The 16,219-nt window shown below is 37.3% G+C and overlaps 1 protein-coding gene across 1 annotated transcript in view; it reads left to right on the plus strand.

Annotated features, from left to right (window-relative positions):
• The window catches only part of LOC102831105 (orofacial cleft 1 candidate gene 1 protein-like), a 362,030-nt gene that overhangs the window by 201,132 nt on the left and 144,679 nt on the right, over positions 1-16,219 (plus strand). Inside the window, exon 6 of the mRNA XM_006864130.1 lies at positions 5,166-5,297. Within this exon, the coding sequence (XP_006864192.1) occupies positions 5,166-5,297 (132 nt within the window). The remainder of the gene's footprint in view (positions 1-5,165; positions 5,298-16,219) is intronic.

Consider the following 16,219-nt stretch of genomic DNA (forward strand, 5'->3'; position numbering starts at 1 on the left):
ATATATATATAGTTGTAAAACTCTTGGATAAGTCCTTATCTTTATCTAGTTCTAATTATTCACAGAAATCCAAGAATATTTCTTTAAACATTCTTCAAGTCTTCCATTTGCATGTACACACACATATGAGGGCTTCAAAAAGTTCATAAAAGAAATGGAATTGAAAGATATTAGAATTTTTCAAGGAACCTTCTGAAGCCCCCCTCATGTGTTTATGTGTATTTGTTTCAAACCTCTACATCTGGGCAATCTGGGGACTTATTCAATTGGATCATTTCATCCATCTTCATGCCTAATACCACTTGTTGTTGTTGTGAAGTGCCATCAAGTCGACTCCCACTCATAGCGACCCCAGATAGGGTTTCTGAACAGTGACTGGTGGGTTTGAACTGCTGACCTCGAGGTTAGCAGCTCAGCACCAATCTTACAGCACCAGACTCTGACTCCATTCAGCACCGACAATTTGCCTGCACAGTGATGTGCACATTAATGTCAACTGAAATAAACAAAGTAGTCAAAATATTAAATGGATCGCTACTTTACTTGGAATCTTGGTGTGATGCTGTTGGATAAGCACTCAACTGCAAGGACGGTTTGAACGCCAAGGTCAGTGGTTCAAACTGATCAACCACTCCTTGGAAACCCTAGGGTTGCTCTGAGTCAGAAATGACTAGGGACTTAATAGCAACAACTACTTTACTTGAAGAGGCAGATTTATCTCTCTCTTTGTGCCTAGAATTAGCTTTTCTAGAGTGTGATTACTTGTTCAACCACTTTCATGAAAAGCATGTATTCTGTACAAAACACACTGCATACATAAATAATACAAAGATGATTGACAGGCATAACAAAAGATAGAAATAGATATACAATAGAGGTTCTAGGTCAAGGGAAAAGGAGCAGAAGTATGGAATATCATACTAGTTAACATTTTACAAACTTGATTCCTAAAACTTATAAAAATGAAATGTAGAATATTGACCTGGCAGGGTCAATTTTGTATTTATGTTGGGTTACATTATGGTGGTATTGTTGCTCATTTGTCAATTTGTCTTACTGTGGTGGTTTGGTTTTGGGTCTGTTGCTGGAAGCTATTCCTCTGGTATTTCAGTATCGGCAAAGTCAACTATGGTGGGCAGGTTTTAGCTAAGTCTCCAGACTAGAGAAAAAGTCTGGCAACCTGATTAGAAAATTAGTCAGTGCAAATCCTATGGAGCAGAATAGGATATTATTTGACTGGACTCAAATATGCTTTAAATTGTGAAAATACCATAAGAAAAGGCAACATTTTGTTCTATAATCCATGGGGTCACTATCAGTTAGAACCAACAATATGGTGACCAACATCAGTAGGGTTGCTTAATGACTTGGGCTGGAAAGTTTATTTATACAAATACATCCAAATGGGAAGATTTTAGGGGCAAATAATAGGGGTACAGGTTAAAGCTTTACTTAATTCTAAACTGTCTGTAATCATCATTAAATCATTTTTGAAATACAAGCAACCCAGTTTTCTCTTATTGATATCTTTTCCAGAAACTTCCTCCTAAGAAAGAAGTGAAACCTGGCATGGCTTTCCTCTTTGAACTTGTTCTCCTTCGAGGAACCTATGCTGGTCTTAACCAGGTTGTGGGCTGGGCAGCCTTCCCTCTGTGTAATAACAACTTTGATGTAGTAGAAGGAAAATTCAAGTGTCCCCTTCTCCGAGGTCATTATGACCAGAAACTTGGCAACTTCAAGACAATTGAAGATTTGATTTGCCTGGACTTGGACCACTGGCTATGCAATCTCTATTTTCAGGTGTGCAATAAAATTTTGTAGTTTGTAAAAAGAATTGAGAAAGTTTCAAAGCTCCTTCTAGCCATTAGCTTTCTTTCCTGTTATTGAAAATTCCAATAAGCAAAGTACCATACAATTATAAAAACAATTATATCTCATTGTTGATTTCCGATAATGCAGGTTAAATTCATGCTTGCAAATAAGGTATAAAATTCTAAAGTTCACAGGAAAGTTAAAGATAATTAAATCTAACTCTATTTTTAAAAATGAGCCAAGTTTGCTCTCTAAAACAGATCCTGTTGTGGAGGTTGTTTCCTCAGCAGCTTCATGTTGGGAATATAGGACTAAAGTATATCTCTTCAACAAAAACACTTACTCTGTTGTCTGTTGGCATGGCCCGCTCTAGGGACACTCAAGAGATAAGATGCACTCTATACGTCCATTGCTTGCCATATATTGATGAGACAGACAAGTGTTCATACAAGACAGCTACTGACCCACATTGCCATAGGCTACAGGTAGCCTTCACAAAGCTGTCTCCTTTTGCTGACCACTTTGAAGCATGCTATCTTGTTTACCTCAAAGTGTCTCTTTTTACCTCATATGTTAAAACAAAAATAAAATATCCATCACTAGATATCATCGATTTGTTCATGTTTAGTGGTCTGTCTGTTATCTAGCCTAGTGTTGTAGCAGAAATGTGATTCCATAAATCTATTGTAGACTTCACAATTAAATAGCAGGTATCCAGAAAGGAAAATGAAAGCATACACCAAATACAAAGCATTCCAGTTCAGTCCAGTACTGTCATGGCCAATGAAGTAAACTTAGAATGAGCTTGAATTTATAAAAGATGGATGAACCAAAACAATAGCCAGATTATGAAAGATTGTAAATTGACACCCTGCTAGAAACACAGACTCCTTCTTAGAAAACAGAAGAAGTGTGTGCACTGCATAGCAACCAATTCTCCTGATTAGCAGAGTCTGGAACAGTGATGCTCAGCTCAAAGATGGTGGCCAGCTTTCAAAGTGCGGTGCTCTCCACAGTCCTGACAATCATCTAATCTCTTACACTAGGCTCCTAATAAAGGCCACTAAACTTCTTTCTAACCTCCCACCCCAGGGCTTTGGGCCATGATTTTTTCAATACTGGTTATCATTCCATTTCAGATAAATTTGAAAACGGTAGGTTCATCCTGGTTCTATCTTGTTGATGATGGCCATGGTTTGAACTGGTTTGAAGCCCTGATTTACAGTCTTGGAAACCCTCTAAGGCACTTTCTCTTCTAGGATCACCATCATTCTAAATAGATTAAGGGGAACGACTTTAGTTTGTGCTTCATGCGTAGTGCCCACTATGCATTATGTTGTTGTTGCTAAGTGCCATCGAGTTGGTTCCGACCCATAGTGACCCTGTATAAGGTTTCCCAGCAGCAGCTGGTGAGCTTGAACCACTGACCTTGTAGTTCAAATGGCTTGGCAGTCTGACGCATTAACCCACAGCACCATTATTTGTTGTTGTTAAGTGCCATTGAGTCGGTACCGACTCATAGTGACCCTATGCACAACAGAATGAAACACTGCCTGATCCTGGGCCAACCTCACTATTGTTGCTACCCTTGAGCCCACTGATGCTGCCATTTTGTCAATCCATCTTACTGGGGGTCTTCCTGTTTTTCTCTGACCCTCTCTCTACCTTACAAAACATGATATCCTTCTTTGGTGACTGGTTCCTCCTGACAATATGTCCGAAGTATGAGAGATGAAGTTTAGCCATCCTGGCCTCCAACGAGAACTCTGGCTGCACGTCTTCCAACACAGATCTTTTGGTTATTTTGGCAGCCCATGGCACTTTCAATATTCTCCTCCAATTATAGACGGATGTAAATGCCTATGGGCATTCTTAGTTGGTAGACAACAATAGAAAATTTCTCCATCTGTGCATTACATAGGGCATGAATGAATGAATGCAGCTCATTAAGGATTGTAAGGCAGAGTAAGTAAGAATCTAGCGCTTCTGTTTCATGAGGATGTGAAGATGAAAAAATAAAATGCAAAACTCTATTCTTAAAATTCTATTTTCCATTTAAGTGAAATTTAAGGAATATCAACTTACTTATTACAACGTGAGTTTCATTTTCTCATATGAAAACATTTCTGAACAAGTAAATGTACATTTTGAGTACTCCTTTTGGAGATAAACAGAAAAAGCCCCCCTTCCCCAAAATTTAGGATTGAGAAGTGAAGACAGATAAAACAATGAGAGAACAGAATATGGTTTTTGCATTGTAGTGCTAAAAGAGATTGAAAGAAACTCATAAATCCAGGTAAGTCCAGACAACTTCTGCCCCCCTATCTAGTACTAGGGAGGAAAGCATCGTAGATCAAAGAGAAGCTGGCTGAAGCAGGATGTGTGGTTTCATCATAATCTCCTGTGTTGCACTTTGATGCTATTAGGGACAGGATTGAGGATTAACATCCTGAACATTAGGAATGATAAGACAATTGCTTAGTGAGTACTCATATATTCATGACTCTGAAATCCAACCAAACCAAAGACACTGCTCTGCTGTCAAGTCTGACTCATAGTGACCCTGTAGAACTGCTTCAGGTTTCCAAGGCTCTAAATCTTTATGAAAGCAGATTGCTTCATCTTTCTTCCATGGATATCTCTCCCATGGTTGGTTCAAACCACCTTCCTTTCAGTTAGCAGCTCAGTGATTAAGTCACTGCACCACTAGGACTTCTTACAGTCATCAATGGTGGTGATGGTGCCTGTGTCCCATCAAGTCAGTTCTGACTCATAGTAACCCTGTATAGGGTTTCCAAGGCTATAAGAATCTTTCAGGGAACAAGAAGTCTCATCTTTCTACCATGGAATGACTGGTGGATTCAAACTGCTGGTCTTTTGGTTAGCAACCCAACTTATAACCCACTACACTACCAAGACTCCTCAGAGGCATCACTAAGTTGTACAAATTTCTCATTTCTTTCAAATTTAAAATATTATTCCTTACATATTATAAACACTGAATCTTTATTAATTTCATTCCAACATAAATTTTAGTTAAAATGAACAAATGTGTAGAACAAATGGTGATATCTTAAGCAAATATGGAAATCTGTTCATACAAAAAAAAATTCATTCTTTTTAGTGCTGCCAAACAAAAGCAAATACAAGACTTGGAAGACTGAATTCATATTTGACTCTTTGGATGATGTAAATTGAAATGCTGTGATTGTATGTGTGACTTTACAGAATTTTAGATAACAGATTGATCTCTTAATAGGTTATTAAACTTCCTTTGCATTTGGATGATCCAAAACGCCATGAAAGACATGCACAGCTTTTTCCTGAATTTCCAATTTGTCTCCTGACTGAAGCAGAGAAAGCTGAAGTAGACATGGAAAATACAGCTCACCTTTCAGAGAAAGAAACCGTCTTCTTTCAGAGAAAGAAAAATGCTTCTGCAACAATGGATAACCATGGCAGATCCTTTGTACACTTTTTACAAGGTTAGTTGATATGTTTTTCACCTTGCTACTCATAACATTTTAAGATGTGCTATTGTATGTAAAGAAACCCTGATGTGGTGCTGTAGGGTAAACACTGGACTGCAAAGTCGGCGGTTCAAACCTACAAGCCACTCCTTGAAAACCCTATAAAATGTTGCTATGAGGTAGAACCCACTTGATGGTACAACATTGTTTTTAAAGAAGCCCTAGTAGAAGGAGCTCTGGTAGCGTAGTGGTTACGAATTGGGCTGTAAACCATAAGGTCAGCGGTTCAAAACTACCAGAGAGTAGATTCAGACCCTCAAACTGTTGGTTAGTCAAGCATATTAACTGTTTGCCTCACTAAGTGACTGTCTTATAAAACTGGTTTACAGGTATTAGTTCATTCTTTGCTAATGTATACTTTCTAATCCACGTCATTAAGGAGAATGTAATCATTGATAAGAATATTAGCTTTCATATCATATCGTCTATTATCAAATTGTTGTTGTAAGTGTCTTCAAGTCCAATCTAACTTATAGTGACCCTATATAGAGTTTCCAAGAAGCAGCTGGTGAGTTTGAACCATCAACCTTGTGGCTCAAACTGATCTTGCGGTCCAGTGCTTTATCTTACAGCACCTTACCAGGACTCCAAAATTATTAAACTGAATCAGAAGGTTTTCTGTTTGGCCTTACTACCATACAATACTTTTCAGCATTTTGGGGTAGAGTTGATTCTTATTCTTTTTCTACAATTTAATCTTTCTCTATGAGCATAAGAAAGATAATCAAGAAATGTGTATTGAAGGGAAAATGTTCTCAGGAAGTGTTTCTCAAGTACTATGTTGTTGTTTCTGTTATGTGGCATTGAGTCCGTTTTTGAGACTTGTAGCATCCTTGGGCACAACCAAAAGAACACTGCCCAGTCCTGCTTCATCCTCACAACTGTTGTTAAGCTTCAGCCCATTGTTGCTATGCTCTGTCAATCCATCTTGTTGAGGGTCTTCCTCTTTTTTGCTGACCTTCACTTGAGCAAGTATGCGTTCCTTCTCCAGAGACTCGTTCCTCCTGATAACATGCCCTAAATATGAGATATGAAGTGTTGCCATATTTATTTTATGAACTTTCTGTTTACAAAGACTGGTTTAAGTAAGCACTAAATAATCAAATTAAGTTCTTTGAAAAATTCAGTGTACAACATTTCCAAATTGTTCAAGAGATATATTAAGATGATTATTTATTTTACAACATAATTCTTTTTTTTTTTTTTTAAACTAAAGGATTCCCCAGAAGATTCTTTAATAGGGTAGATTATCTAGCAGTAATAATAATATTAGCAGTAATAATAGTGGAAGGAATAGTAGTTGCAATAATAGTAGAAGTTGTATTAGTTTATTACTGTTGTTGTCAAACAAAATACTGTGATCCTTCGCCATCCTTACAGCATAATAGCGTTACTAGAAGTCTTGCCAGTAATTACACGCATTGCATATTTTAAATATGCCATGCATTATAGCAAGTAATTTATTTTTGAAATTTAAAAATATTCCAAATTGGACTGCAAAGTCAGTATGAACCACAAGGTTGGTGGTTCAAACTCACCAGTCGCTCCTTGGAAATCCTGTACAGGGTCGCTATGGGTCAGAATCGACTCAACAAGTACCCAACTTCATCAATGCTTGTTAATTTGCCATAAATGCTTCACTTTTTTCTTTTAAGAAATAATATGTTACATGACATTAAAGCTCTCTTTGAGCTGGTCCCTGACTCCGTTGCCAGCGCTCTTAGATTTGATAATTGTCATTTCCATGCAGCTTTGCATCTGTTTTCTATACATAGTGTACTCATAAGCAATGTGTTTTCTAGGTTTTAAAACTTTGTGCAAATATATTATACTTCGTACTCACATCTAGTTTCTGATTTATTGATTTCACTATTATATAGAATTTTTTACATGAACATAAAAGTTGTTATTTATTATTATTAAAACATTGTAAATTTATATGAGAGTGACACAGTAATTGTATTACTTTACCCTCTTAACATGTATGAGAGTTTCTTTAGTCCAAACCATTAAACATGAGTTTTAATTATGTCTGAATGTCTTAGGGACACATATTCTATTTTTTCTAAGATTCATACTACCATCTGAATTTTTTGTAAATGACATTCTCAAAAAGCTTATATTATTTTTCTATGCTATATTGAGGAAACTTAGAAGATCTGTGGTGCTTTTTTGGATTTAACTTAGCTGTATAAGTCTAGAGTTTATTTTGTACAAGTAGATAATATGTGCTTTTAAACATAAATTTATAAATTGCATAGTTTTTATTGCTGCATTTACTTTTGTTGATAAGCTTTTACTTGCATTTTATATTTATCATCCTTTATCTTGGCTTGCAAAAAATACTTTCTTTTCTGAATTTTTCTTTAATTATAGTTTTTTTCTATTTTGTTTCTCCTTTGCTTTTTATAATCCATAGATGTTATTGTTTAGTATTTTACTTGTTTTCTTAATTTGCTCATCTAAATATCTAGGCATGCTGGTGTTACACTGGGCTAAGCATTGGGTTGCTAACCAAAAAATTGGGGTTCAAACCCACCAATTGCTCCATAGAGAAAGATGAAGCTATCTGTTCCCATCAAAATGTACAGCCTGGGAAGCCCTAGGGAGTAGTTTTACTCTGTTTTATAGTCACTATGAGTTGGAATCAACTCAATGGCAGTGGAGGGTTTTTACATGGAGTTCTGGTGTGGCACTGTAGGATAAGCATGTAGGGTTGGTTTGAACCACAGGTCGACAGTTCAAATTCACCAGCCACTCCTTGGAAACCTTTTGCAGGATAGCTATGAGACGGAGCTGACTTGATGGCTCTTCACAACAGCAACAGCAATCTATAAGTTATCTTTTAAAATCAAGGTCCTTCCAGTATTCCTATTCTCTACTGGAATGTAACAAGTAATTTACTCTTGCCAAACAATAGGCACTCCCACATCACTCTCCCATAACAGTTGACTATCCTTTCAGTTTCAGTTTTTAATTAAACTCAAAATATGTTTTGTTTTTATTTGCCATCATTAAGAAATTAATTTACTGACACAGTTGATTAATATCTGTGCTTCACAATATTTTTAACATAGCATGTCTTGGCTCTGGTTCCACTTTTCTTCTTGCTAAAACAAATCTTTTTGTAATTCATTTAGAGTGTGGATCTGCGAGTGGTAAACTCAGCCATTGTGCAATTGAAAAATGCATATTTTCCCACATGTTTGATAGATCACTTATCCAAATATAAAATTTTGGGTTGATAATAGCAGTTATGGTAGCTGCTATTAAGTGGAGAGCAACTGAAGAATCTTACGAAGCAGAAAGACTTACGTTAATTTCTATTTTCAGTGGATCCCTCTGGTCAATTTTGTTTGTTTTAACTTTTTTTTGTGATTTGGGCAAAGGTTTACAAAGCAAATTGGTCTTCCATTCAACCATTCATAAGCATTTTGATACTACGTGACAGCGATTGCAATCTTCATAACATAAAATCACTATTCCCACTTCCTCATGTTTCCCATTTTCATTTGTCATTATTTCCTATCCTTGCTTGCTTTCTAAGCTTTATCCCGAGGAAAACATTGCCCTTTTGGCTTCATACGGTTGATTGCTCTAAGGAGCAGTACCTCCTTGGTATAATTGTTTGCCTTACAGACCTATCATTTGTCTGAAAGGTGAGCCACAGGGGTGAGTTCAGTTCCAGGCCTGAAGGGTGTCTAAAGGGCACAGTAGCCAGTCTCTATCACACCAGTAAATATGGCCTTTTTTTGTTGTTTTGAATTTTGTTGTACAGCTTTTTCCCGCTTTATCTAGGACCTCCTATTGTTATTCCTTTCACAGTCATCAGCAGTGGTAGCCAGGTACCATCTAGTTTTTCTGGTCATGGAGGCTGGGGCTCATGGGATCCATTAGTCTTTTGTGCTTAAATGTTTTCCGTGTCTTTGATTTCCTTCACTCTTCTTTGCTTCCGATGGGAAATGACCAATAGTTGCATCTTAGATGGCTGCTCACAAGCCTTTAAGTCCATAGTGTCTACTCATTGTAGGATGTCAAACATTGTTTTTGTGGACTCTGCTGTGCCGTTTAACCTCGGTGTATCCCCAGACTGTGATCTTGAACTCCCTGACCCAGTGACTCATGCCCTCAAGATGGTTGGTTATGACTAAGAAATCTTTATAACTTTGCCTGCGTGTTGTTGTTGTTGCTTTTATTAGATACGATCAAGTTAGTTCCGACTCATAGCGACCCTATGTATAATAGTATAATAATATAATTGAAACACTGCCCAGTCCTGTGTAACCTCACAATCATTGTTAGGCTTGAGCCCATTGTGCAGACATTTTGCCCATCTATCTCATTGGGTATCTTCCACTTTTTTGCTGGCTCTCCGCTACCAATTATGATGTCCTTCCCTAGGGTCTGATCCTTCCTAATAATCCTTCCTAATAATATGTCTCAAGTATGAGAGATGAAGTCTTGCCATCCAGGCTTTTAAGGAGCATTCTGGCTGTACTTACTTCAAAACAGATTTGTTTGCTTTTCTGGAAGTCCATGGTACTTTTAATATTCTTCTCCAACACTGTAACTCCAATGCATCAATTCTTCTATGGTTTTCCTTATTCATTGCCCAACTTTCACATGCATATGAAACTAATGAAAATACTATGGCTTGGTCATGTGTAACCCATATTGAAAGCTGTGGTCTTTGATTTTCATCAGGAAGCATTTTATGTCCTCTCTGCTTCCAGCAAGAAGGTTATATCATCTGCATATTGCAGTTTGTTAATGAGCCTTCCTCCAAACCTGATGACACTTTTTTTTCTCGAATTATGTGCTCAGCATACAGCTTGAATAAGTATAATGAAAGAATACAACCCTAGCACACACCTTTCCTGATTTTAACCCATTTGGTGCCTCTTTTTCTGTTAGAGTGACTGCCTCTTAGTCTATGTGTAGGTTCCTCGAGAACACAGTTAAGTGTTGGGAATACCTATTCTTCGCAATATTATCCATAGCTTGTCATGATCCACACAGTCGAAATTTTTTGCATAGTCCATAAAAAACACATAATCATCTTTCTAGTCTTCTCTACTTTCAGTCAAAATCCATCTGACATCAGCGATAATAGCCCTCATTCCATGTCCTTATCTGAATATGGCTTGAACCTCTGGCATTTCCCTGTCAATGTACTGTTACAGCCATTTTTTAATTATCTTTAGAAAAATTACACTTGCATGTGATATTAATGGTATTGTCTGATGATTTCTGCATTTCATTGTATCACTTTTCATTGTAATGGGCTCAACTATGGATCTCTTCTAATCAGTGGCCAGATAGCTGTCTTACAATTTCTTGGCAAAGATGAGTAAGTGTCTCCAGTGCAGCATCAGTTTTCTGAAAGGTTATCAATTTATATTCCATCAATTCCCAGAGCCTTGTTCTTTGACTTCAGTGCACCTTAAATTTCTTCCTTTAGTACCATTAGCTCTTGATCATATGCTACCTTTTGAAATGGTGGAACATCAGTCATTTCTTTTTAGTACAGTGACTCTGTGTATTCCTTCCATAGTTTTATGATGTTTTCTGTGTCATTCAATATGTTGCTCATAGAATCCTTCAGTATTGCAACTCGAGGCTTCAACTTTTTCTTTAGTTCTTTCAACTTGAGAAATGTTGAGCATGTTCTTGCCTTTTGGTTTTCTAACTTTAGGTCTTTGCACATTTCATTATATTATATGACCCTTGTATGGTCTACTATAGATATTATATGCAGCACATATAAATACACATAGAAATATTCTCTGTCAAACTTATATATATTTGGGGTATAAGTCCTATTCACTTTTCCACTCCTGTTCAGCTTGAGTGTCTATGTATACACTTGAAGACTATTGTTATTATATTATTGCCAGATTGTGCATGTCCTACTACTCACCTCAGTTGCCTCTAACTCCCATTGTCTGGATCATTTTGCAGGGATCTCCCACTTAGGGAGTCTTGGTGTGGCTTTGTAGCACTGGACTCCCAACTATAAGTTTGACAGTTCAAACCCCAGTTGTTCTTTGGAAACCCTATACAGGATTGCTATATGTCAGAACCCACTCGACAGCACTTAACAACAACAACAACTCCCCCTTATAGATATTGCCTTGCAGGGTTGCTATGAGTCAGAACCCCCTGGAAGGCACTTAACAACAACAAATATTTATTCAAGTTAATATGTGTCTGCACTCTAGTTAATGACTTACCTCCCCTTCTCTACTCACCCTTGTTAAGAATGTTTCTTTCTGTGTGAAAAATGTTTTCGGACACTCTAAGGAACTTTGGTGGTACAGTGGGTTAAGCATTGGGCTGCTAACCCAAAGGTTGGTGAATCAAACCCAACAGCTGTTCCACAGGAGAAAGATAAGTCTGTCTGCTCTTGTAAAGATTGACAGCCTTTGACCTACTATGGAGCTGTTCTATCCTGTTTTCTAGGATCAGTATGAGTCAGAATCAACTCGTGGGCATAGGGTTTAGTTTTTGATTTTCGTTCTCTTCCCATCTCTGGTAACCATGAAAGCATATTTTCTTCTGTGTGAAAACCTTTTCTTGACTTTTTATGATAGTTATTGCATACAATATTTGTGCTTCTATAAATGACTAATTTCACTCAGCATAATGTCCTCCAGGCTTACCCATGTTATGAGGTGTTTTGCAGATTCATGATTACTCTTTTGCACTGCTTAGTATTCCATTGTATGTATGTGCTATAGTTTGCTTATCTAGTCATATGTTGTTGGGCATTTCTATTGTTTCCATTTTTTGTTATTGTGAATAGTGCTATGATATACATGGGTGTATACATGGGTATGTACATCTATGTAAGTCATGGCTCTTATTTCTATAAAGTATATACTTAGTTGTAGAATTGCGGGATCATATGGTATTTCGACTTCCAACTTTTTAATACAGTTCTAAAAAGTGGTTGTTCCATTTCGCAATTCCCCCAACCATGCATAAGGGTTTCCATTTCTCCACACTTTCACTAACATTTGTTGGTTTCTGTTTTTTAGAACGTTGCTACTAATGCCAGGGTGAGATAATATCTCACTGTTTTCATGTGCTTGCTGGCCAACTGAATGTCTCCTTTGGTGAAATGTCTACTCATGTTCTCTGCCCAAGTTTAAATTGGATTATTTGTGTCTTGGTTGTTAAGGTATTAATTATCTACAAATTTTAGCAATTAGTATCTTATCTGATATGTTGTTTCTATATATTTTTTTCCAGTCTTAATATTCTCTTTTTAACTCTTTTGGTGAAATCTTCTGATGCACGTAAGTGTTTAATTGTTATAAGATCTCAGTCATCTAGTTTTTTGTCTTAGTTATATGTATTAGTGTAATTATGCCATGTTTTATGGCCCCTATATTTGCTTCTATTTTTTCCTTGATGATCTTTTTAGTTTCAGATTGCCAGTTATATCTTTGCTCCATCTTGAGTTTGTTTTTGTGTATGCTATGAGATATGGTTGCTCTTTCATTTTTTTTTTTTTTGCAAATGGATATCTAGTTTTGTCGGCATCATATGTTAAAGAGATGATCTCCTCCCCCAACTAACGGATTTGGGCTGTCTGCCAAAGATCAGCTGTCATTAGGTGGATGCAATTACTTGTGAGTTCTCAATTCTGTTCCATTGGTCTGTGTACTTACTGGTTGTTGGACTACTAGATTGTTTTGACTACTGTGGCAGTTTTGAGATTGGGAAATGTGAGTTTGTGAAGATGGCACAGGATTGGGCAGTGTTTTGTTCTTTTGGCTATGAGTCAGAACCAACTCAGTGGCACCTAACAACAATAACTATTGTGTTATTCTTCTTTAATAGGTTTTTACTTGTTGGGGACTCTTTCCTTTCCATGTAAAGGTGGTGATTAGTTATTGCATATTTTTAAAGACTGACAATGGAATCTGGATTAGGATTAGATTACATTTGTAGATCTCTTTGGGTAGTATTGACGTTTTTTACAAATAAATTTTGCTATCCATGATCTTAATATAATCTACTGTATGTAAATCTATTTTGGTTTAGTGTAGTAGTGTTTTATAGTTTTCATTATATAGGTTTATTGTGTCACTGATTAGATTTATTCTTAAGTAATTCATCTGTTGGATGTCTATTGTAAGTGGTATTGTTTTCTTAATTTTTTTTTCAGAGTTCTCTGTCTTAGTATAAAGAAATCCAAATGATTTTTATGTGTTGTTCTTATACCCTGCCACTTTGCTGAATCTTTCAATTAGTTCCAAATATGGATAGTTTAACTTCTTTGCCAATTTGGATACTTCTGATTTTCCTTTCTTGCCTTATTGCTGTGACCAGAACTTCCAATATAATATTGCATAGGAATGGTGATACAGATTATTCTTATCTAATTTTCATTTGCAAAGGGAATGGTTTCAGTTTCTCTTTGTTGAGACCAGTGGTAGCCCTTGGTTTAGTGTATATATCCTAAATTATTCTGAGGTATTTCCTTTTTATTCCTATTTTGCTGAATATTTCTATCAGGAATGGATGTTGAATTTTGTCAAATGCCTTTTTTGCATCAATTGATAATGATCATTTGGTTCTTTGCATTTGTTTTACTTATGTGGTGGATTATGTTATTTTTCTAATGTTGAACTATCTTTGCATAACCAAAACAAAACTAACTGCTATTGAGTTATTCTGACTCATAGCAACCCTATATAGGACAGACTAGAATGCTTCTTAGAATTTCCCTGTCCTGGTGTGGCAATGTGGGTTAATGCGCTGGACTACACAGTTGGTTTGAACTGCAAGGTCAGCAGTTCAAACTCACCAGCTGCTCCTTGGAAACCCTTTACAGGGTCACTATGAGTCAGTACCAACTCGACGGCACTTAGCAACAACAACAACAAATCTATACAGGAGCCAGCAGCCTGATCTTTTTACCTCATAAAACAGCTGGTGAGTGAACTGTCCACCTTGTGGTTAGCAACTCAATACTTAGTCCATAGAACCACCAGGACTCAAATCCCTCTTGGTCATAATTTATTCTCATTTTTTATAAATTATTGGGTTCTATTTGCTAGTGTTTTGCAGAGGATGTTTGTGTGTATGTTCATGAGCAGTAATTATCTTTAAATATATATTTTTAGGGGTGTCTCAGCCTAGCTTTGGTGTCAGTATTATGTTTCCTTCATAGAATGAATTTGGCACATCCTCCTTTTCTGTGTTCTGGAATAGTTTGTGTGGAATTGTTGTCTGTTATAGTGACCCAAGCCATGGTATTTTCAGTAACCTCATATGTATGCAAAAGCTGGACAGTGAATAAGGAAGACCATAGAAGAATTGATGCTTTTGTGTTACGGTGTTGGAGGAGAATATTGAAAGTGCCATGGGCTGCCAAAAGAACCAATAGATCCATTTTAGAAGAAGTACAGCCAGAGTGCTCCTTGGAGGCCAAGATGGCCAAACTTCGTCTCTCATACTTCGGACATATTGTCAAGAGGGACCAGTTGCTGGAGAAGGATATCATGTTTGGTAAGGTGGAGGGTCAGAGAAAAACAGGGAGACCCCCAACGAGATGGATTGGCCAAGTGGCAGTCAATGGACTGAAGCGTGACACCTTTAGTGAGGTTGACCCAGGATTGGGCAGTGTTTCGTTCTGTGCATAAGGTCTCTATGGGTCGGTACCGACTCGATGGCATCTAAGAACAACAACAACAACAATTGCAAATGTGAAGGACTGCAAAGTTGGTTTGAACCTCAAAGTCAGAATTCAAGCTCACCAGCTGCACCTTGGAAACCCTATACAAGAACTGACTTGATGGCACTTAACAACAACAACAACAACAACAACATTGCAAAAACTGGCACCAACAATCCCTCCCACAGCACTCTAATTACCTGGGTTCAAGAATTCATTGCAATGGCCACACAAAACTCAGACACAATGCTAACAGTTCTGGGATTAGTTAGGGAAGTTAACAGGTTACAGTTAAGCATCAGAAATGCTCAGGGTATACTTCTAATCAGGAAAGTATCTCTTCAACTGTGCCCACAGGCAGGACTCTGTCTACCCACACAATGGTACAAAAAGCTCTTTTAGGGTTGCTGATCAATTTCTCCAAAACACTCCACCCTCCTCCAGTATGAAGGCACTCAGCTCTAGCTCCATGGGTCAGAAACCCTAGCTCTTCAATGACATGACTGGAGACACTTCATTCTACAAATAATCCTCTTGCCCCAAAGCACTGGGTTTTATTTGCTCTGTGAGCCAGGAAGTGCACCATTCTCCCTCATACCCTAGCTCTTGGTTCCTACTGTTCCTGCTGTTCCTCTCCTACTACTCCTCTGTCACCAGTTTATGCCACTGGGTAGAAAAAGTTCAACAGGCAGGCATTTCAGGGTTCGAAGGATTCACTCCACTCGTGGCTCTTCTTTTTTGATGGTAGTGAGATCCCCAGTTACTCCTGAGATGGCTCATTTTATAACCTAGTTTTTACAATCAGAATCAGCAATGTCAATAGCCACTCACAACTGAATCATGTAGTCCAATCAGCATCTTCTACCACCAACTCTTAGCTTGACCTATCAGTGTAAAAACGTTGTTTGCTGGGAGCTACAAAGACGATGGAGTGAAGAGCCATGTGAAATAATACACTGCACTGCAGCTCTTCTCTGAACATTTGATAGAATTCTCCAAGGATGTTGGTTGGGCCAGAACTTTTTTTTTTTTTTTTTTACAGCAAATTAAAAAACAAAACAAAACAAAAAAACTTTAATTTTTAGGTGAGTTGTAGGTTTACCAAAGTGTTATGAGCTACACAGGTGTGGGAGTCCACCTACTAACATATATAAAGGTTTTTTTCTACCTCTGGTTTTTTTTTTGTTTT

This window comes from Chrysochloris asiatica, unplaced genomic scaffold, assembly GCF_000296735.1.
Source record: "Chrysochloris asiatica unplaced genomic scaffold, ChrAsi1.0 scaffold00060, whole genome shotgun sequence".
NCBI classification, from domain to species: Eukaryota; Metazoa; Chordata; class Mammalia; order Afrosoricida; family Chrysochloridae; genus Chrysochloris; species Chrysochloris asiatica.